This window comes from Nansenia antarctica (assembly GCF_963989245.1).
Source record: "Nansenia antarctica genome assembly, chromosome: 10".
Taxonomy (NCBI): domain Eukaryota; kingdom Metazoa; phylum Chordata; class Actinopteri; order Argentiniformes; family Microstomatidae; genus Nansenia; species Nansenia antarctica.
This window is the reverse complement of record NC_137680.1, coordinates 2162157-2186363: the sequence shown is the minus strand read 5'-3', so window position 1 is coordinate 2186363 and position 24207 is coordinate 2162157. Positions and strand designations below refer to the sequence as shown.

The window sequence follows — 24207 nt, the reverse complement described above, 5'->3', positions numbered from 1 at the left end:
AAGTAAAATATACTACACTATATCTGAGGTGTTTTGTCTTTTCTGAAATGTGCTGTAACATTGCTTAACAGGAAGAGACAACACCCACTGTTTATCCAAAGCGATAACAAATTTGCAAAGCGACAAATACATTTGTCTAAGTAAGTGAATTACCTATCCTCAGTCATAGCAAGAACAAGTAATTTATCCTAGGGCCAGGGGCAATTTGTGAGCTTAGAATGATAAGGTTCTATCTCCGTTTAGGGTAGTTCAGAGATATTGAGCGTCAAAGTTTTTACATTCCATTATGTTTTGTGAGATGGAAAATGTTATTAATTACTAACTCAAAAATGTAAACATTTTAAAAATAACACCACACAGGCATTAATAAACACCTAATGGATCAGATTATGTAAAAAACTCAATTTTGACAAAAATGGAGATAGAACCTTATAATTCTAACGTCACGAATTGGCAGTCATAATGCTAGAAGAAGGATTTTTTCAATCATGTCATCATGGACCAGAATCTCAAAGGAATGATTCCAATATCTTGTGGAATCAATGCTACGAACAATTGAGGCTGTTTTGAGAGCAAAGGGACGCCCTACCTAGTATTTGTATAGTGTTCAGTGAGTGTACATCTGTACAGTATGCAGTAATTCAATGTAATGTAATAATGAAATAATGAATGCAATGCAATAGAATGAATGTATAAACGTATGGACACAACATCTTCTCTTTACTAACAAAGAACTAATTAATACCTTAGAACACACATGTCAATACCAAGGCCCGCGGGCCAGACACGGCCGGGTCATTACGGTGCCATTTGGACTTCATAACTTGTGAAAAATAAATTGTTGATTTATCTATATGTTAATGTTCTATTATATAAAGGACATATCTAGCTTGCTGAAAAACATAGTGGTCGAGCTCAGGCACCTACATTTTATTTTATTTAGAATACCCTCTGTAGTTCAATAGGGCGAGTGTCTCCAGAACAGAGTGGACACATAACAGGGTGGACACTAACAGGGTGGACATTTTGAATTAAAGTTAGCCTTTAGCCTGCCTGTGTTAGCATAATGCCTAGAATGACCATGAATACTTGATGAGGAATCTAATTTGCATTAAATACTTTTTTTGAAATTATTCAATTTGATTGATCTCCTCAATATTTAGGCATAACAGGGTGGACACGTTATGGTCAACCACATTAAACTCACTGGATAAAAACATAAAAATCAGATGGTAAAAGAGGTAGAAAATCACACAGCTTACAACATTTGAAATCCCCTCCACTGATGTGATGTCACCTCATGAGAGTGATGTGATTGAGAAATATGGTTTTCTTTTAAAAGGGACATTAACACAGCATACCAGGGTGGACAGTGATCGCAGGGACAAGCAATAATATTGCTTAACCATATTATTGTAAGCAAACCCTTAATTTTTTGTACTTTTTTTTTTTTTTTAATGGATAAAAACTATATTGGATTTCAATAGATATTGATCAGGAAAATGAAATAATAATAACATATTTGGAAATGTATATGTTTTTAATAGTTATTTTTTGGATTGAAGTTTAATGAACAACACTGGGGACGTCCCAAATCCCATGCAAAATCCAATTTACATCTTTAACCAAAGCTTTTAAAATGTAGAAAACAACAACTTAGAAGCCCATATCATTGTATTCATAATACATAACAATTGACTATACATGAAAAACCTAATGGAATTAGTATTTGTCCAAATTTAGACAACATACAACATGATTTAGTACTGGGGACGGAAAAGGCACCGTATTAAAAAAATGACCCGTCCCTCTGCGACTTTTAATCAGGCCCGCCAATAAATACTGACAACAAAATGTATGTGGCACATGCGCAGGTGTTATTTAAGCAATATCGCACGAGAGGGAGTGTAGGTACCGAAGTGTAGGCCGCAGGCCGAGTACCGAAGACGATCACAGCGGTGCTGATATTCAGTATAACAGCACGACCTCGAGTGTGATACTGCTTTTATACAACAGTTCTACAGCGCAATTTATTAGTTAACAGTAATAAGCGACAACAGATTATGATTTGTTTGTTTAATTAATCATAAAAATAAACAAAAAATAGTTTTTCTGGGGGGGGAATTGTGTGGTAAAGTTGTATTTTCTCAAAGGACTAAATATAATTGTTGATTGTTAGAAGTGGGTTTATATACTGTAGTGGTGCTTGTTTCACTTAATCCCAATAAAACTAGAATGTAAAGAGTATGTTATTATTGTGTAATTACCATTTTGTCATGTAAGTTTTATGGTAAACACCACGCAAATTGCAGACTTTTAATAAAGTATATGAATGAATGAATGAATGGTCTTTATTGTCATTGATATAGTACAGGTACCAAACAACGACATTTGGGAGGGGTGGCTCCCCTGGTGCTAGGAAAAAAAAAACTAAAAACAAGAAGGGAAAAGAGCTGGTTTACATAAATAAAGGCTATGTACACTATCCACTATACTATACTATACAAATAAAACACTGTGCTGTACTCTATGCTATGCTATACCTATTCTAACATTTCCTATTCTCTGAACCTTATGTACCCTAGGGTTGTCATATTGCACATAGTGTTATTGCACATTCATTTAAAGTGTCGCAGTTTGCAGGTTTGAAATGTACACAGTTGTGTTTCAGTATTACACTTGATTTCAATCTAGTAGCTGCCATCAATTTGTCTAGATTGTCCAGGGCCTAGAACCTAGGTCTTTGCTGTGTTCAGGGCCTGAATGGCCCTGGGGTAGAAGCTGAGCTTCAGTCTGTTTGTCCTTGCGAACATGGTCCTGAACCGCCTGTTCGAGGGCAGCCGAGCAAAGTGTTCGTACCCAGGGTGGGATGGGTCTCTGGAGATCTTGGAGGCCTTCCTGAGGCAGTGTGTGTTGTACAGCTCTTCCAGAGAGGGGAGGGGGGCGCCGGTGATCTTCTGGGCCGATCTCACGACTCTCTGTAGCGCATTCCTCTCTGCGGCTGTGCAGCTGGAGAACCAGATGCAGATGCAGTAGGTGAGGATGCTCTCCACTGCGCAGCGGTAGAAGGTCACCAGCATCTCCTGTCCGATGTGGTCTTTCCTGAGGACTCTCAGGAAGTAGAGTCGCTGTTGTGCCTTCTTGATGATGGCTGCTGTGTTGATCTTCCAGGACAGGTCATCCTGTATGTGCATGTGCACCCCCAGGAATCGGAGGGTTGAGACTCTCTCCACGCTCCCTCCATCGACGAGCAGGGGCTGGACCTCAGATTTTTTTCCTCCTGAAGTCCAAGATGATTTCCTGGGTCTTTGACTGGTTCAGCAGCAGGTTGTTAACCTTGCACAGCTTGCCCAGCTGCTCTACCTCATCCCTGTACGCCACCTCGTCCCCCCCCGAGATGCAGCCCACCACGGTGGTGTCGTCTGCAAACTTTACGATGGAGTTGCTGGGGTGGACGGGAGTGAAGTATAACCTCAATTACAGAACTAAAATGTTGATGAACTATTGGTAGAGCTATAGGGTACATACTGGATATACAGCAGTACTACGGGACCACATTCGTTGGTAGACAACAGTATATTGTCATTTTGTATACACATTACATTACACATATATTGTAGACTTCAATGCATACTGCACGACTGAAACATAAATGCATCATCTCACTCAAAGGTTTCATCAGTGCTGTCACTGCAACAAAAGGTAGCCTCAGAAATATGAGAAAAATGTAGTTTGTGCACACATTTCCCCCCCAGGAAGAACAGAGATCTGGGGGTCAAACCAGCGACCTGGCCAGTCTCTCGAACCCCGAGGCTAACGCCCGCCAACCAATCAAGTGTCTTAAAGTTGTGTCATGCTTAGAACGCTGCTGCTTGGAACCGGTTTATTCAGTTATGGGTGTCCATAATCATAATTCAAGGGAATTCAAGGCTGCGCTCAATACTGTTTATAAACAAAGCGCTCTATAGTACACATCTTCTCAGGCTCAGTTGATGAAGACTTGTTCCCATCCACCAACTGGGTATCAGACTATGTATCAAGGCGAAACTGGGTTCTTGTCTGGTGAGGCTTCTGCAGTTAACCTATTGATGGCTAGCTGATACTGGCCTGCGGAGGTGAAACTAGATAGGACCCCTTTCCATGGAATGAAATGCTATTGCTTGCTGAAGTGCTCGAATAAATATTCTCTTAAAGAACAGTTCAGTAGTGGTGCTGAATATTTGATTGAATCATTTTATCCTAGAAGTTATATCAAGGACGTCTCGTTCAGATTAAACGAACTCGCTTGTAAGTGACGACTCAATTAACTCAATTCTGGAGAAGTTAACCGCCTTACACATACCACGATAAGATACAAGAATGCAGCAATGTAACATTCATACAAAATACATTCATAAACAGTCAATCATGACTATAATATATGAATATATATATATCAAATTATGACATATTGCTGATATACCAACAAAGGTGATCCTGTAGTACTGCTGTATATGTGGTGTGTACCACATGTGCACATATATAGCTCTACCAATAATTCATCATCATTTAGTTACGTAATTGAGGTTATACTTTATTAAAAGTCAATTATGCTGGTGTTTACCATAGAACTTAGATGATACAATGGTAAGTACACACATAATAACATAATAGCATCATTACATTCTAGTTTTATTGGGATAAAGTGAAACAAGCACCACTACAGTATATAGACCCACTTCTAACAATCAACAATTATATTTAGTCCTTTGAGAAAATACAACTTAACCACACAATTTCCCCTAAAAAAAACCAAGTAAACTGATACAGGATTACAAAATAGATGGGATGGTCTTTAACACTTAATCAGCCATGACTTTTCCTAGATATGTGCGTTCTACCACCCAGTATCCTTACATTTTCAAAATCACATCAGGATAAGCTAGTATAAAGCTATGTTGCAGTTTTTCTGTGTAGGAGGAGGCAGGCTAATTTACAAGCGGCCAACTAGTGGTCGTTGTGTGTAAATAGCAGCTTGAGCATTGTAAAGAGGTAAAAAAGGCACGGCTGTTGTTCTAGTGTTAAGTGAAAAGTGAAACGACAGTGTTTTATGGAGATCATTGGTGCAGAACATGTTCAGAGGCCAGGTGAGGCCAGGTGAGGCCAGGTGAGGCCAGGTGAGGCCAGGTGAGGCCAGGTGAGGCCAGGTGAGGCCAGGTCAGGCCAGGTGAGGCCAGGTGAGGCCAGGTGAGGCCAGGTGAGATCAGGTGAGACCAGGTGAGGCCAGGTGAGGCCAGGTGAGGCCAGGTGAGGACGGGGCTGAGTGACACATCAGGGAGTCAGCAGCAGCATCAGAGCCAGGAGGAGGACCACCACAGGGGAGGACGCCATCCCAGGAGAGAAGCCAAAGATACTAGAGGAGAGGGAAGAGATACTGTGAGATAATGCTTTCATGTTAAGCCTATTTGTGACAGGGTCTGGTGATTGTGTAGATTATAAGCTTTCAAATGATGTGTCATATACATTGAAATCTGAAAATAGTTGAAGAAGCTTATTTGAATGTTGGTACACCTCAAACCAAATACCGGAGAAAATTGCAGACACGTTCGCTACCATCACGTTGCTAGCCAGCTAGCAGCTAAGAAAGAACATCGCTATGAACATCTAATTGCATGTTTAGCACATCACAACATGCTGATAGAACATCAACGTGCTAAAAACACATAACTACACATAATTAGATGATCAGTCCTTGCTTTTGAACACGTCCTAAAACCTACGTTTGTTTACAAGCCATGTATCACTAACCTAGTAACTACGAAGCAGGACGGCGGACGATACAGTGAATCCAATTCACAAGTATTTAGTGATCCTTAAACAGTTTGTTGTTATATTGAGTGGGCTCTTCAACATTTAAACTTTCATAATATGAAAAAAAATGAAAACACTTTATTTTTATTTTTTTTAAAGAAGCTTTTTGGTCTTTTGCACGACCTTTTCACCAGACGTGTCACATTTGCTAGATCTTCACTAATGTATTTAATGGTCGATGATGTAATTGAAACAGATATAATCAAAATATAAACATGTTGAGTTCACAGTAGTCTGAATCATATAATCATAGCAGTATTGTGTCAAAATTTGAAAGAGAATGATTGTAAAACAGGAGGTATGGTTTAGGTACCTGTCGTCTTCTGTTGTTGTTGGAGGGGGCAGAGTGGTTGTTGGAGGGGGCAGAGTTGTTGTTGGAGGGGGAACAGTGGTGGTAATGATCCTACAATATAGAGCAGACATATTAAAAGATAAATTAGACTAATTAGGTCATATTGAGTACTCTGACAATCTTGAAAATGATAACACACTTGCAAAATGACATTATTTGAAATGATAGTATTCCATTAAATATATTATACATATATCACATAAAATGTGTGCATAAAATGTTAGGCATATCATTAGGCAATATCATATTGTTGTTAGGCAATATCATACCGTGGGGCACATGGACCCCCGTCACGTTTCCCTTGAAACAAGGTGAAGTTCACTGGTGGCAGCATTGGGCATGGAAGAGAGCTACTATTAAGTAGAGGGGAGATATCTGTGGATAGAATAAAAAAACACATTTCCAAAAGGGCATAGTATGTGAATGCCTGCTATACATTTCAAATGCTAGCAGTGACAACAACAAAGACTCTATCTCCATGTTGCAAAAACAATACATCCAGTTTGTGTGAGTAACATTACAGTTTGGTAAGAGCATAGGAACTTTAAACATAGGACTTTAAACATAGGACTTTAAAGTCCCAGAGGGGAAACATCTCTTAGACACCTAGTGCTGCTGTATACAAAATAACACTGTACATTACATACTCAACATATAACAATACATACATGGCACGTTATCCATCATACATCCATCTCATCCCCTACAGCCACATACATAATACATGTATTGTAAAAGATAAACAGTTTAATAAAAAAAAAAAGTAAATGAAACAGTTTAACAAAATGCTGAAATAGAATATGCTTTTACAGGCTCACCTTGCATGGTGGTGAGGAAGATGGCGTCCCCTCCCTTGAGGAAGTCTCTTCTCTGCAGTTCCTCTGTGTCACTGAAGTAGAGTCTACCGATCAGGCGGTTTGCATAGTACGCCTGGTTGTTCTCGTCTGTGATGAGCGTCCCAACTACGCTCGGCCTTCCCCAACTCTCTGTGTCAGCGGGGTCAGTAGTGATGCTCAGCTGCTTGGACATCTGCAGCTGGACGTTGGGGTTCTGGTCCAGCAGTAGGAGGGTCACCTGCCTCCATGGGCAAGGCCACTGGAGCTGGTCGTCATAGTCACCAGACACCAAACGCACAGCAATTCCTAAGTTGGGCTCGGCCAATATTGTCAGTAGCTGGTAGGCATAACCAGCCCTGGAGTAGTATCTGGGGCTGAAGATAAAACTACTGTCGTTGCTGGTGGTGGAGAAGACGTTCTCAAAGTCCCTGATCTGCCAGGTGTTGTGGGGACATTCGGTCTCTGACAGGTTGATGTCATCGATGGAGAACCCTCCTGTAGAGCTTCCTGCTCCTTTACGCACCTCAAACTCCACCTGGAAGGTTCTGGTGGCGTCCAGGGGCACGTGGTGGAGCTGCCAGTAAGACGCTGGTGGACCTAAAGAAAAGTGTGTTTAAGTGGTATACCCGACTAGGAAGACACCTAGTATCAATATACACTGGGTGTATTGCTAATTGACCTGTACAAAAAATGCAAACAAAATATATGCAAAAAAGGAAGGAATAGACACATCTACATGTTTCAAGCAAAGCGTAGTGTTCTACATCTTTTCTAGGTTTCTCTTGTGGTGTTTGTTGATATGTCTCCTACTTATCATTATCACCTGTGATCTGGCCCATGAGGCGAAGAGTTCCAAGAGTGTCCATCTCATCCTGGTATTCTCTGATCCAGATGTTGAGCTGGTCTGACTCGCTCCCACTGTGGTAGTAGTAGAACTGCAGACACTGGACATGGCACTTCCTGCTGGGAGTCATCACCCTGCTCTCCAGCCTGGCCGTGTCTCCCTCCACCCCATCAGCTGTGTTGGCGTGCATGAAGAAACCAGTCCCTGGAGACAAACAACATTCATTTCAGTTAGTTTCATTAATGTCTAAATGGTAAGGGTCGATTGCAACCAACTTTGACAATAGGATGACGCATGCTATAAAATGCTCATTCCTGCCTTATTTCATCCGTAAACATTCTTTCATATAGTACTGTACGTTACTTCGCCTTTAGGCAGTTGTATTATTTGTGGTTTCTGATTTCTGATCTGTTTCACCACCAGCACACCTGATTCAACTAATCAAGTGCAAAGCAATTATGATTTGTACTTGATTAGTTGAATCAGGTGTGCTGGTGGTGGAACAGATCAAATATGTGGAACGGCTGGTGGTCCCCGAGGAGAGGGTTGAGAACCACAGCTCTAAATGAAGAGTCAGTATCTTTCTGAAATCTCACCGTTACTGCCGAGGGAGGTGTGGTCAGTGTCGGGACCCCCAGGACTACTTGTTACTCTTGTCCAGCCAGCATTCATGCTCCGAGTGCAACGACTCATCCCACACATATCGTCGTCGGAAAAGTCGCAGAATTCGTTAAATGCGATGGTCGAACCTACAGGAAATACACACACACACACACACACACACACACACACACACACACACACACACACAATAAATACTAAGATTCTGCTGGCACGTTGGTCAAATCATTCAATAATCGGTTCTTAACACTTCCTCCTCAACAAATGCAAATATGGGATTTTCTTTTTTTACAAAAACAATATTTTAACACAAGTTTACAAAACTCTATCAGTGATGCAGCACCACTTGATAGAACTTACTGCAGCTGTAGAGTCTGTTCAGCTTCACAACATCATTGGAGCTCATTTCCAGGCGTTGGCCAATCACATCCTGATACTCTGGTAGCTTAGTGATGATGGTAGTTCCGTCTCCATTGGTGAACGCATACTGGGAGTAGTGCATCACTGAGTAGTAGTCATACGGGGTACCCTGGGTACTGACTTCTTCTGCACTTGCTTTATTAAAATTGTTCTCTTTACCTGTAGAGATAGCAAGAGGCGCATACAATCACACAATTACCACCCATCTGATTATCTGTTGATAACACCATGAACCATGTTATAAAATACAGTCATAACTGCTAATCATTTAGCTAATCATCTTAGCCTGACATGAATCATCATTAATCAATTAAAATTCAAGAAATTGTTTTTGGCCATGTGTAGGTAAACTGTTTTCTAAATAAAATGAATAATTAAATAAAAATAAGAAGAACATTTTGTTCAGATTTGCTAATGAAACAGAAAACAAATATCAAACCTTCTATGATATTTTCGAAGACAATAGTCACATGGTCATCTCTGTCAGTTCTGGACTGCTCGTGATAGAAGCCCAGAGCGTGGAGAAACTCATGCTCCACTGTAGAAATACCATCGCAACCGTTTCCAATGGAGAGCTCTTGCCCAGGAAAACTTCGCCCTATGTAAGAGTAACACCTACACAGGAAAGGACACAGGGTAACACACCCGCAAATGACAGATGGATGCCAGCAGCAGCAATGATATACCACAATAGACAGTTATTTTCCAAGACACAATGTCAATCAGCTGATCACCCATAGGACTGCTGCTGTTGATCTTAATCCCTTCATGTGTCCTCGCAAGGTTAGAACACAACACATGAGATCAGATCTCAACAAGCTGTTATAAAACAGGGTTCAACCAAGGCAATTCCCATAACAAACACAAGAGCAAAATGATGCTAGCAAAAAAGAATCTCCTCTAATGCACACGTTATTGCATCAGCTGTAACTAAAGGACCTTACCCTCCCAGCTTTTGGACAGAGATGAAGTAATCCTCATCCTCCCTGGTCTTGAAGTCGATGCATGATTTCAGCCTGAACTGCTCAAGAGCTCGCAGAATGACTCCTTTGGCATTCATGTCTTCATTAGGATACAGAGGAATTAGGGGGTTGGATATAGACAGGACCAAGTTAAGGATGGCATGGGAAATATAATATATATATATATATTTAAGCAATATCACACGAGAGGGAGTGAGTTATACTGAATATCAGCACAGCTGTGATTGGGTCGTAGGTACGAGGCCGCAGGCCGAGTACCGAAGACGATCACAGCCGTGCTGATATTCAGTATAACAGCACGACCTTGAGTGTGATATTGCTTAAATATATATATATATATATTAATATATATATTAAATATATATATATATATTATATTATGATTATGATTTGTTTGTTTATTTAATCATTAAAATAAACAAAAAATAGTTCCGCAACTGAACTTTGGACTGTTGCCTAGTAACCTGAACACAAACATGTAGTCTAATTAACGGTCATTTAGTAGAACATCTGTGCGGCGGAGCGATACATATAGTTAAAGGTCCCAGTGCTGTTATACTGTATATCAGCACTCATTGAATGCCTCTTGTCCAATCAAATTACTTGGTCGGAACTAACTGTTGTATAAATATTTATATATTGTGGTAAAATGTAATTCCTACTTCATTTACCAAGGTCATTGTTCAAAACATAGGGGACAGGAGAGGTCCATAGGTCTTCTTTGTCCAAAATGGTGTTCCTGGTGTTTTTCTGAAACCAAACAATATGGATAAGCCTTATATGTAATAGGTAATGTAAATCAACAATCCCTCTGGAAATGTAGTGCCATTAGACTTACCTGTAGTATATCTCCATCAGGTAAATTCAGATCTAAAACAACAATTAAAAATTTGTAAATAATCTTGAGTTAGTAGAATATTGCATTAAAAACATTATTTGAATTCAGATAATTGTAAAAGTAAAGGTGGAATTAAGAAATAGGTTGTACTGTGGCTGATGGAGACAGTGCTTTCCACAAACAGATATCCTTTATCTCATCTTTACCTTTGTTTATTTCGACAATGTCCCGTTCGTCACCCAGTTCTTAAAAAACAAAAGAAGAAGAAAACACACATATAGAGTGAATGAACAAGTACAGAAACTTGCTAAATACCTAAAGAAACAAAGAGAGCATGAATGTATAATGGCAGTGCATTACCATGCTAGTATTAAGACAATGTAATGTAATGACAAAACATAATTGTAATAATAATCATGTCTTCCTCCAGGTAAACTGAGGTATGTGTGCATCTAAAATCTGTAAAGGCCAATGCACACGGCGGCGATTTTGTCGCACCGCCGAATTCGATTCCATTGTTTTGAATGAGACAATGCACACGGCGTGTGATGCGATTTTGTCGCACCGCCGAATTCGATTCCATTGTTTTGAATGAGACAATGCACACGGCGTGCGATGCGATTTTGTCGCACGACAACATTCGATTCTCCATTCACACCCACTCACTTCGGTGGTGTGAATTGAGAATCGAATGTTGTCATGCGACAAAATCGCACCCCGTGTGCACTGGCCTTTACACCACTGTCACCAGATGTTTCTAATACATCCCAAACAACTTTTGTTTGCAAAAACGTACCCTTGATCTTTGGTGGTCCCTGAAGACAAATAAAACAACATATTTTTTTGTTTAAAAGTCATTACTTACTTACTAATAAATATGATTTTCATTTTGTACAATGTCCTTGTGATCTCAAAGAAAAAATATTCAAATACTCACTGCCGTCTGAGCTTTTTGGACATGTATTACCTGGAATTGTCATCAGCAAGAATCAATGATGCACGACCAAACACAATTTAAATCTGGACGCATTTGATTTCTGACTTTCTATCCCTGTCTGTGTCACATGTTTGTATTATTCGGTTGGTGGTGGTGGGGGTTGGGGGGGTGGTGGGGGTTGGGGGGTGGAGAGAGGTGTGGGGGGTAGAGGGATAGCTGGATACAATCAAAATGTATTCACCAAACTGTTGTATTGTCTAGAAGTTGTCGATAACTGTTGTATTGTCTATAACTTGACGATGTTGTTATAATAAAAAGAAAGGAAAAAAAAAGATTGAAAAAAAAAACATAGAACAATTTCATACTCTTACCGACGAGAGACAGCCAGAGACAGCCAGGCTCACCACCAGAAAGGTAGAGATAAACATTCTCTTCAGGTGTTCTTGGAAGGGTCAGGCACCTTAATAACAAAGAACAATAAGCAAAGAAAGATACAATATAAGACACAAGAAGAAATATTAATGCATTTCATCCCTCAAAATCATATCCTCTTGACATTGCACAAAATAGATCCAAGATCCAAAATACTTTTGTGCAAGAATAAATCTTTCAAATTATATTGCACAAGTATCAAATCATCAAAACTTCCTCAAACTTTAATACACTACACATAATCCATAACACTGTCCATACCTGTATCCACATCCAAATCTGTACACTATACATAACACTGTAATTGCTAAATGCTACAGCACTATAAACCACATTAGAGGAACAATTGGACAACTTTTACCTGAGATATCCAGATGTTGGATGGGAACACGTCTTCATCACCTGAGCCTGAGCAGATACTAGTACTATGGAGCGCTTTGTTTATAAACAGTATCGAGCGCAGCCTTGAATTCCTTGAATTATTATTATGGACACCCATAACTGAATAAACCGGTTCCAAGCAGCGTTCTAAGCATGACACAGCATTGAGACACTTGATTGGTTGGCGGGCGTTAGCCTCGGGGTTCGAGAGACTGGCCAGGTCGCTGGTTCGACCCCCAGATCTCTGTTCTTCCTGGGGGGAGATGTGTGCACAAACTACATTTAGTTTTCTTAGTACTTGTGCTCTGTTCAATGTCAATAAAGTTTAATCTTAATCTCTTAATCTTGTATTTCCTCAACCTGCACCAGGAAATGTTTTATCTTTTTTCTGAAATGTACTGTAACATTGCTTAACAGGAAGAGACTATGAATGAATGAATGAATGAAAACCTTTATTGTTTAATTTTGTTGGCAAACAGCTTAGTTAGGGCAGACAGAAAACATTCAATAAATAAATAAATAAAACAGTGCAGGCTCAATAAGTAAAAAGTGCAAGATAAAGTGCTCAAGTGCATGTAGTCCAAGTAGCAGTCTTAACGGCCTCTCAGCTCCAGGTCTCCCCCACCCTGCAGGGCCTGGTTGTAGAGTCGGAGTGCAGCTGGAACAAAGGACTGTCCAAATCTTTTTGTACTTTGACAGGGGGAGAACAAATCTGTGGCTGATCTGTGGCTACATCCACTGTTTCCCTGAGAATGTATTCAGCCAATAATATATTGTCCATGACTGTATGTCAACACACTTGTTATGTCCACTGACAGAGCGTCAGTGACGCACAAATCTCGCCAACCCAAAATATGGGCTTCATCAACAGCATGTTTGCATGTGGCGAACCGTACAAAAGAGAAGTTTGAGCCTAGACCTTTCTTTGTTCAATTCTATGACAAAACGTATTCCAGTTACACAATAAATACTCAATGTATACAGTAACCTGAAAGACTGTGTCAGACATGTTGTGCCTAATGGTTCTCCTGTGTGTGAGCTGTCATGGCCTATGAGGGGCATGAAACAACACCTATGATGAGAGAAAGTTATTTTTTCTGTTTTTATTGTGACAGAGACAGTAGAGATTTAGACAGGAAGGATGGGTGACAGAGAGAGAACATGCAGGACATGTCCGCGGCCGGAATCGAACCGGGAACCCTGCGGTTACATGGTCAGCGCTTAGTCCGCTACGCCACCTAAGCGCCCCCTACAATGAGAGAAAGGGTGAAAACAGGCTCACTCACAAAAAGTAGTTGATGGATTATTTATTTGGTTTATGGTTATATTTCTGAGGCTACCTGTTGTTGCAGTGACAGCACTGATGAAACCTTTGAGTGAGATGATGCATTTATGTTTCAGTCGTACAGTATGTATTAAAGGCGACAATATATGTGTAATGTAACGTGTATGTTACGGTACATGTGGGAATACGGTACATGTGGGAAAACTAGGGTTAGGGTTAGGATTAGGGTTAGGGGTAGGGTTAGACATGCCAGCATGTACCAAGTCGACGTAGCACCTAACCCTAGTTTTCCCACATGTACCGTATTCCCACATGTACCGTAACATGTATACAAAATGACGTTATACTGTTGTCTACCAACGAATGTGGTCCCGTAGTACTGCTGTATATCCAGTATGTACCCTATAGCTCTACCAATAGTTCATCAACATTTTAGTTCTGTAATTGAGGTTATACTTTATTAAAAGTCTGCAATTTGCGTGGTGTTTACCATAAAACGTACATGATAAAATGGTAATTACACAATAATAACATACTCTTTACATTCTAGTTTTATTGGGATTAAGTGAAAAAAGCACCACTACAGTATATAAACCCACTTCTAACAATCAACAATTATATTTAGTCCTTTGAGAAAATACAACTTTACCACACAATTTCCCCCTCAAAAAACAGGTACGCTGACACAGCTAAACGTGTGGGTAACGGCCCAAAAAGATTTGCCAAAATCCCCTATATTCTTCTGTTGGTATTCACTCTCGTTTTGAGTTGCTTGGTGGATTGGATGATTGCACTCTCCCACAGTAATAAGGAAAAAACAACACATATTGGCCATTTTTACACTTTATACATTTTACACTGTCAGGGACCTCAGTAGCGTGTGGAAGATCCATACGCAGTCACAACAGCTTGGCACCTCCTCCTCATGCTGGTCACCAGCCTGGTCACCAGCCTGGTCACACACTGCTGTGGGACGGCATTCCATTCCTCAACCAGGATTTGCCGCAAGTCAGCCAACATGGTTGCGTTGGTCACTCTGGCACGTACAGCACGCCCAAGCTGATCCCACAAGTGTTCAATTGGGTTGAGGTCTGGACTCACGGCAGGCCATTCCACCCTCTCCACTCCCAAATTCTGGAGGTGCTCTGTGATGATCCTGGCTCTGTGGGGGCGAGCGTTGTCATCCTGGAGGATGGAGTTAGGTCCCAGATTCTGGAGATATGGGATCGCCACTGGCTCCAGAATATCATTCCTGTCAATTAGGTGCCATTCAGGTGCCAGTCACACACCTGTGACTGGCATACACCTGCCAGCACTTGAAGCTCAAAACGAGAGTGAATACCAACAGAAGAATATTGCAGGGGATTTTGGCAAAAGAATTTGGGCCGCTACCCACACGTTTAGCTGTGTTGCTCATTCCACGAATGCATGATCCTTACAAGTTGTACCTCGTTGTAAAGGTGACTAATTAGGCTTTCCAACGATATAAAATACAATACCAATTGGTATTATTAAAGGGGAGGAAGAATCGACTGAAATAACGTTTCCAAACTGTTTTTGAGGAGTTTATATATACTGTATACCGTATATATATATATATATGGTAAATATATATATAAACCCCTAAAAAAAAGTTCGGAAACGTTATTTCAGTCGATTCTTCCTCCCCTTTAATAATACCAATTGGTATTGTATTTTATAGCGCTGATTAGTCACCTTTACAATGAGGTACAACTTGTAAGGATCATGCATTCGTGGAATGAGTAACACAGCTGAACGTGTGGGTATAGCGGCCCCCCAAAAAATTGCCAAAATCCCCTGCAATATTCTTCTGTTGGTATTCATTCTTGTTTTGAGCTTCAAGTGCTGGCAGGTGTATGTCAGTCACAGGTATGTGACTCGCACCTGATTGGCACCTAATTCACAAGAATGATATTCTGGGGCCAGTGGCGATCCCATATCTCCAGAATCTGGGACCCCAAAAAATAAAAAAAATATTGAAGTTAGTGATTATGTGAGAGTGATGGCAAGCTGTATAAACATGACCACTCACTCTCCTACGTCTACTGTAGTAGTATTCTCATGATTACAAGGAAGAACTGACACACAATGAGACAAGACAAATACAGTACAACATTATGTTCAGTACAACAGGCTCACAGGTTATTTAACACTGTACTATTTTTGTTCTCTAACATTTCAACAGATGCTTCAGTACGCTTGTCTAAAGATATGCTCATTATGTAACCTTTACTCTGCTAATAATAACTGCGTCATCCTATAGATATCACTCAACTGTTCCATCAGTGCTGTCACTGCAACAAAAGTACCCCTAGGAAACTATTGTCACCATAGACAACCCATCAACTACTTTTTGTGAGTGAGGCCTTTCTCTCTAATCACAGGTGCTGTTTCCTGAATCCTGCTCTCACCTCATACTAGGACATCTCACAGAAATATGTACCGGACGGTGTCTTAGCAGAGTCATTATCTGTCCTCTTGCATGGTGGAATGAGTGTAGCACAAAGGATACAGGAATTTGAGAAATCTGTCTTTTTTATTTTTGAAAGAACAATCTCTAAGAGACCGGCATAATAGAAAAGACTGAGACTTGACAAACTGGAAGCTCAAAGCCGACAGATCAATGAAAGCACTGGACCTGGGGGGTATTCCATCGACGTGGCAGTTACGTTCACACGTGTGTCCTTGTTGTGTTTTCCCTCCCTTCTGTTTTTCCCTCTCTATCATTTCTACATCCAGGGGGGTGTTCCACGTATGTTGATTAGTATATTCGCGATTAAAAGGAAAGCCTGGTTCAGGCCCCCAATTGAAATAAGCCAGTGGCTTTCTTGGGTTTTTATCCTGTTAGTTGACCTTGTATGTAATATGTACTTTCATGTACCTACTTCTGCAAATCTTCTAATAAAGTTTTCAATCAATCAATCAATCAAGGCAACTCTCGATTGGGATTAAAGCCTCAAGTGATTCCTCGAATTAGAATCGGCCTTGTGTCATCAATGTTCACGCAAGTCCGGTTGGGAAATTCTCAATTTGGGCGCGTGCCCGCAGTTAGAAGGAGCCCAGAAGAGCCGATTGTTGAAAAGAAGGAAAATGACAGTGTCAAGTAAAAGACGGCAATACTGCCGCAATTAACAAGACGAGGGAAATGGTTTGGCAAGAAATTGTTGGCCGTGTAGGTCATACTAGCCCCTACTTGTTGTTTTATGTTCATTTTTTCATAAATGAACATTCACTACTGTGGTGATATTAACAGCAGGCTACAGACTATCAGATCATCAGGATGGCAGAGTGATATTAGCCACTGCCATCAGATCATAGTGTTGTTTGGAGACAGAGGTCTGAATCCCACTTCTGACTTACACTTTTTACTGCATTTCGTTGTCTGATGCTTGTACTCTGCAATAACAATAAAGTTGAATCTAATCTAAAAATGTATGTTTAAAATGATGGTGTAGACTAATTTACAAGATGGAACCTTTTGTATTTTATTAATTACTAACTCAAAAATGTCAACATTTTAAAAATAACACCACACAGGCATTAATAAACACCTAATGGATCAGATTATGTAAAAAAACTCAATTTTGACAAAAATGGAAATAGAACCTTATAATTCTAACGTCACAAGTCGCTAAAGGAAAATCCAGGCTTATTCTGAAGTGTCGTGAGAGTTATAAGATAAGGAAAATAAGGCTGGATTTTACTTTAGCGGCGTTGATGGAATACCCCCCTGGAATGGTAACTCTATATCAGTGTTGGTTGGTAGTATTTGTCAAGTGACCTTAGTGCCTGCAATGTTTCAGTTTTATCTGAGAGATTTTATGAAACAGCACCTACACATAACACCACCACCAACACCACCACCAACAACAACAACGACAACAACAACAACAACAACAACAACAACAACATCGCTCTACATTCAAAATGATGTTAACATTTTATTTGAATAGTCCGTCTATACTGTAGATGCTCATAGGTCTAGGTAGGAGAACCATTAGGCATAACATGTTAATGATTGACACAGTCTTACTTGACTGCATGACTGCAATACGTTTTGTCATAATAATAGGGTTGAACAAAGAAATGTGTGGCCTCAAACTTCTCTTTCTTATACAATCTGGGTGGGGAATCACAGAAGTGCTCAAGTGCAACTGATGAGGAGTCATCCCCACCCATGGGTAGAGCTTCGGGTAATGATGATGGATGAGTTGAGACAAAGAATGATACATGCCAGAATGAACAGAACGAAGGGAATAGCTTGTTCTCTTTTTCTTAGTCCTGGCTTTGTGAGTACTGTATGAATGGCCGTGTGGTCATCTCTCTCCCTCCCTCCCTCCCTCCCTCCCTCCCTCTCTCTATCTACAATTTACCATTGAGGGTAGAATGTAACATATGGAGTATTTGAATTGTAATACATGTATACGTTTACAGTATTATTAAAGCCTCATTTGATTCATCCTATTTGAACATTCTTGCACTACTAATCAGCACAGACTCATCAATCCTTTGCACATGGTGTTAATTACTTTACTTGGAGTCAGATGATTCATATTAAGATGTGCTTTGCTGTTAATAATGCATACAACCTTCACAAGGTAACTGCCATCCCAAACAAGGCCTACAATATTATATATATATACTGTATATATATATTGTCAATTATTCCTAATTGTGACAATTATTTCAATTTCCCTTTAGGATTACGTTGAACATAGTTTAAATTAAACCAAAAAAGTGATGAGGGTGCTAGTGGTAGACATAGTATGTGGACAGCGAATACAAATATGAGATTAAACATTCAAACATATCCCCGGAATATCTACACTGTACATTCAACGTCTCGTCATTTATTGATCAATGGAAAATGAATTTAAAAATATATAAAGTATAACGTTTTGGCGTGAGAATGAGAGCGTGAGTGCAGCGTGAGTGTGAGACTGAAGGTGAAAGCTTGTGTCAAGCGTGACAGTTGACAACTCTGCCCATCTTTTTAGATTTACACCTGAGCTCACCTAATTCCACCTGAGCTCCTCCTCCAGACCTCCCTCCTCCTCCTCCAGACCTCCCTCCTCCTCCTCCTCCCCACCTCCCTCCTCCTCCTCCAGACCTCCCTCCTCCTCCTCCCTCCTCTTCCTCCAGACCTCCTTCTTCCTCCTCCAGACCTCCCTCCTCCTCCTCCCTCCTCCTCCTCCAGACCTCCCTCCTCCCTCCTCCTCCTCTCTCCTCCTCCTCCCTCCTCCTCCTCCTCCAGACCTCCCTCCTCCTCCTCCAGACCTCCCTCCTCCTCCTCCAGACCTCCCTCCTCCTCCTCCTCCTCCAGACCTCCCTCCTCCCTCCTCCAGACCTCCCTCCTCCTCCTCCTCTCTCCTCCTCCTCCCTCTCCTCCCTCCTCCAGACCTCCCTCCTCCTCCTCCAGACCTCCCTCCTCCTCCTCCTCCTCCAGACCTCCCTCCTCCTGCTCCAGACCTCCCTCCTCCCTCCTCCAGACCTCCCTCCTCCTCCTCCTCCTCCAGACCTCCCTCCTCCTCCTCCCTCCTCCAGACCTCCCTCCTCCTCCTCCAGACCTCCCTCCTCCTCCTCCCTCCTCCAGACCTCCCTCCTCCTCCCTCCTCCAGACCTCCCTCCTCCTCCTCCCTCCTCCAGACCTCCCTCCTCCTCCTCCCTCCTCCTCCTCTCTCCTCCTCCCTCCTCCTCCTCCTCCAGACCTCCTCCCTCCTCCTCTCTCCTCCCTCCTCCTCCTCCTAGCACGTCCCAACATCCCCACTTGTAATGAACATAAAATCGAACAATACGTTTTCAAGTGCGCTTGTGGCAGTTATTTTTATAGTAAGTAATACTTGCAATGATTGTGTGATTGTGATGGGTTAGGGTTGTGTTGCGTTTACTTTAGACAAATGTACTTATTATAAATCTGGATTTATTGAGCATTTGCTCAATGTGACAGGCTCTGATGAAAAAGTCCCCAAGTAGGGCAAGGTCATTTTTCTGTGTTTTCCAGAATGAAAAACATGTTGTAAGCTTAATGATGTGTCATACATTGAAAATCTGAAAAAAGTTATGCGTATGTATGTAGATGTAGATATACCCCAAATCAATGAACAGAGAAATTCACCCTCAAGGTTTTCTGACACTTTCCACAGGGAAGTAATGGGTGGGAGCTCCCAACCACTCCCCTCATTATCACCTGTCAGTGGGGTTGCCAGGTAACCCTCAGGAAACAAACTTGCAGGGCTGACATAAATGGTTTGCATAAATTGCTAAATAATAATAATTCGAGATTCATAATTTTTTATTGCCAGGTGTGCCAAAAGTTTATTACATCCTGGTAAAATGTTTTGCCTTATAGCCTATACAAATGAGAGAAATTCCAGTGAAATATAAATATAAAACTGTTGGTTATAATATTGAGTGGGTTCTTCATCGCTTAAAAAACTGCGATCGATTGCGAGGTTTCACAATTCCCGACATGCGGACCTTTACACCAAGCCGTGACACATATACTTCAAATGTAATGTGATGTAGATTATTTGTATTGGACATTTTGTGAGATAAATGAATGCTGAGTTAAACAGTTTTATTTATACATTGTCATACATACTTGTCCTTTATTGCTATAGACAGGGGTGCACATAACTTTTTGGGGCCAGTGCTCAGAGGAGCACCTAGGGATGCTGCTTGGTGCTCCCCGAGCTCGCGAGTCACGACCCGTCCCACAGGATGGATAAAAAAGGGATACATGGATAACTTATATTAGCAAAACGACATTTATTCATAAATAAAGATGAACGAACAAATGATTGTGTGCAAAACAAAAGAAACAAATGCAAAATCAAATGACTGCTCTTTAAGCATGAAAGTCTGTCAGACTCCTTTAAACACAATGAAATCAACTGACATCTCTTTAAGCACTAACTGAATGTCTGTTCTTTAAACACAATGAAATCAACTGACATCTCTTTAAGCACTGCTCTGTTCTGTAAACACTGAAATCAACTTTTCAACAAAAAGTTACAGCCTAAGCATTTACTTATGCTACAAGCTTAATCATCATCACTGCTCTCTTGACTGCTGTTAATACTGTCCTCAATTTCAACCATGGTAGAGGATGTTGTAGGGCCTACAATGTAGGTTATCACTTTAAATAGCTCATTATTTTGATTGTGCAACAAAGTAGTTTTTTTTTCTTCTAATATAATTCCCAACCATATCCTGGGTCAGGATTGGGGACTGAATTTTCACGTGTCGGCGTGATAACCGTGCGATACGCGATACGCGGAATGAAAGTACAAGTTACGATACTTTCCGAATGTTTTCGTGAGGGGAGTCGCCGTGGTCGTCGTCGGTCGACTGTTCGTCGGGCCTTCGGCTGAGGGGACGGCAAATAGTTACTTAGTGGGGCTTGCAGTGATGCAGCAGTCAGCAGTCAGCAGTTGGATTTTGAGGAAGTAAATTCCTCTCCCAGCGCTTCCAGCTGTTGGTGCGCAAGAGCGCTTTCATGCCGCTGATCTGCTGCGCAGCATGCATTTTGGCGACGCATGCGCACTGGCGCACCAGTTATGTGCACCCCTGGCTATAGAGCTACATTTACTGTAAGGTTAGTGACCCTTTGACATCATCACCCTATCCCTGGCAACAGTCAAATTATATCATATTCCTTGTCTCAGAGCTCCCTCTTGTGTAATTCTTCTGACTAGAAGGTTGACCCAAATAGTAAGTTATTTTAGGACTTTTAACAATGCTGTACATCCAGTCTTTTCCACATCAAGTACATTCACATGTGTCGTGTGATGCTCTCTGTCTGTTTTTACATCTCTCTAGTCTTTGGGTATCCATACAGGAAATGGACTTTTGTGCTACAGTATGTAGGCTTGGCTTGGCCAATCCTGGCTTCTCGGTGGTCCCCCTCTCTCTCTGCCCCCAGAAATCACAGTATAGGAGAGTCTCTGAATCCGGTTGTAAAGGTCAGTCTATGTCCCGGTGTGTCTTTGTGTCGGCCGGTCCAAGCGGTGCCCCGGTGAGGAGGCTCGATGTGGTCCGAGGCCGTCTAGCCGATGGTGACGCTGAATCCACACTGGAACTTGTTCTTGCGTTGGTCGAGGAAGGCCCCCAGAGCCAGGGAGAGGGGCAGAGGGACTAGCTTCTTCTCCAGGATCGCCCCCACCACCCACTTACTGTCTACCGAGCCTGGAGGACAGACAGGGTGGGAGAGTTATAGGGAGGGAGGGAGGGAAGGGGGGAGAGAGTCGATTCATAACGGTGATAGTCTATGTGTCCTCTAGTTGAACAGTGATAGAATGATTTGTTCATGATGAATGGTTGTGTGTGTGTGTGTGTGTGTGTGTGTGTGTGTGTGAGTCTGTGTGAGTCTGTGTGTGTGTGTGTGTGTGTGTGTGTGTCTGTGTGAGTCTGTGTGTGTCTGTGTGAGTCTGTGTGAGTCTGTATGTGTGTGTGTGTGTGTGTCTGTATGTGTGTGTGTGTGTGTCTGTATGTGTGTGTGTGAGTCTTTGTGTGTCTGTATGTGTGTACGGCCAGTCTGTAAAGTGATACACTTTACCTTTAAAGAGCAGGTTGGCTTTGGGCAGGTCCAGCTGGTAGCCAAACGATGCACTTGTCTCCTCCATCTGTGAGCTGGCCTCAAACTCCACCCCTACCTGCAGCTGAGAGGGGAGAGGAGGGGCGGAGGTTACACAGGTTGTATGTACATCAACGTTAGATAAGCAGTGGACTATATCTGTCTATATCTTTTGGGATAGCCCTATAAACATATCCTTAGGCACTTAGCATATATCGTTGCATTCATATCTAGATATTTTCGAAGATATTTGCTTTCAATGTTAATCTTAACTTGCTCTTAACCAGTAATGGGAAAGGGGTGGGTGGATGGGAGGGGGGTTTGGGGGGTGAATTGCACGTTTAAATTGTATCTTGATGTACTTCTGTATAAAAAGGAAAATCTTCCAAAAAAGAAAAAAAAGAAAAAAAAAAAGATAAGCAGTGGATCTTGACGTGAGCATGGTACTAACAAGGTTAGTTTAAAAAAAAATGAGAAAAGTGAGAGGTGCGCACGTCCTCTGCAGAGTCACAGAGAGGTTAAGGTATAGACAAATGTCCTACATTTCCTACATTTCCAGTTGGTCCCCTTTAAGCCTTTCAGTAGGTTGTTTGTCTGTTAGCTGTGAATGCTTAATCGGAGCGGTCCCCCTGGTCAAGGACGCGGGAAGGGGGGTGCTGAGGGTGCTGCAGCACCCCCTAGCGGCAGGCAGAAGGAGCTCCTCCTGCCTGAATTTAAAAAATAAAAATATTATTCAAACAATAAGTTAAAACAATATAATAACTATTGTTGCTTTTGGGAATAAAAATAAATGTGTTTTTTGTAATAAATGTAAAAATGTGTTTGTTAGTTTTAATGTTAGTGATCACATGGTCATATCTTGCTAGGGAATCTCTGAGTTCTTTAGCAAAAATGCTAAATCAGCCAGAACAATTGAAGTGGAGTTGGAAGAAGATGCTGATGCAGTTGCTTGCTTCGCTTAACAACACTCCCATTAATGCTCTACTGTCGGACGTTGTTGAGAAAGAGCAACAGACGGCCAGAAACGTATTAGAACTGATATTCAGATCCATCCGATTCTTCGGCAGCGAAGGGCTTCCGTTAAGAGGCAATAACAATCGACATGGAGTGCTGTCTGTAATAATGGTCAACATCATGTTTGTGGACATTGTGGGACACTGTGAGCTGAGTGGAAATTACTGTAAATTCCAACACATTGTTGGTAAAATATTTAACGTTACGTTGTTGTAGTGTGTGGGTGCGTGCGTGCTTAACTATTATTGCCCGTGCATTGGGGCCCGTCGTTATGCCACTGTGTGCGTGTGAGCGAACGAGCAATCAGCGAGAGGGAGGGAGGGAGGGAGAGAAATCGTTATAATTTTTTCCCTGGCAATTTTTTCCCCTGTAGCGTATATAGACAGCACCTCAGCACCCCCAGTCAAAATACCTTCCCGCGTGCCTGCCCCTGGTGGGTGCTTTTTGTTGGGAAATATACAAGGTGAGCTAGCAACTATTGAGGCTCAAGGTGTGCTTGCAGGAAAAGTACCTGATCGTTGGCTCTGTGGTAGTATGTTGCATGGGCACCAGATCCTCCCAGAGTCAGTGTGGCAACATAGTTATTGCCTGGAGGGAAACAAGAGGGAGAGAATTAAGCTACACTCACAGTGTGTATGGATGGAATCTCACTGGTAAAACCATTTTGGCAATACAAATAAATTGACTTTAAAAACCTTCTCTTTCAACCTTGTGCTAAAACAGCAACATTCTTAGTCTTAGTCTTAGTAAAGGGCCGGTCCTAGGCATTTAGGTGCCCTAGGCGAGAGTATGATTTGATGCCCCCCCCCCCCTCCCCC

General features: G+C 41.6%; 2 protein-coding genes across 2 annotated transcripts in view; both read right to left on the bottom strand.

Annotated features, from left to right (window-relative positions):
- Positions 1–5115: 5115 nt before the first annotated feature.
- On the bottom strand, positions 5116–12109 carry LOC308166230 (meprin A subunit beta-like; the record flags this gene model as incomplete). Its single annotated transcript, XM_080540495.1, has 10 exons — positions 5116–5298; positions 6164–6253; positions 6892–6905; positions 7021–7635; positions 7862–8086; positions 8864–9082; positions 9363–9538; positions 9868–9985; positions 10578–10656; positions 12053–12109. The coding sequence occupies 10 exons, from the start codon at positions 12107–12109 to the stop codon at positions 5116–5118; spliced, it is 1776 nt and encodes a 591-aa protein (XP_080396621.1).
- A 9615-nt stretch (positions 12110–21724) lies between these two features.
- Positions 21725–24207, bottom strand: part of LOC308166499 (mitochondrial import receptor subunit TOM40 homolog) — an 8434-nt gene continuing 5951 nt past the window's right edge. The window contains exons 8-10 of the mRNA XM_080540821.1: positions 23901–23977; positions 22358–22460; positions 21725–21987 (exon numbers count right to left, since the gene is read on the bottom strand). Coding sequence (XP_080396947.1) covers positions 21848–21987; positions 22358–22460; positions 23901–23977 — 320 coding nt within the window. The 3' untranslated portion in view covers positions 21725–21847. The remainder of the gene's footprint in view (positions 21988–22357; positions 22461–23900; positions 23978–24207) is intronic.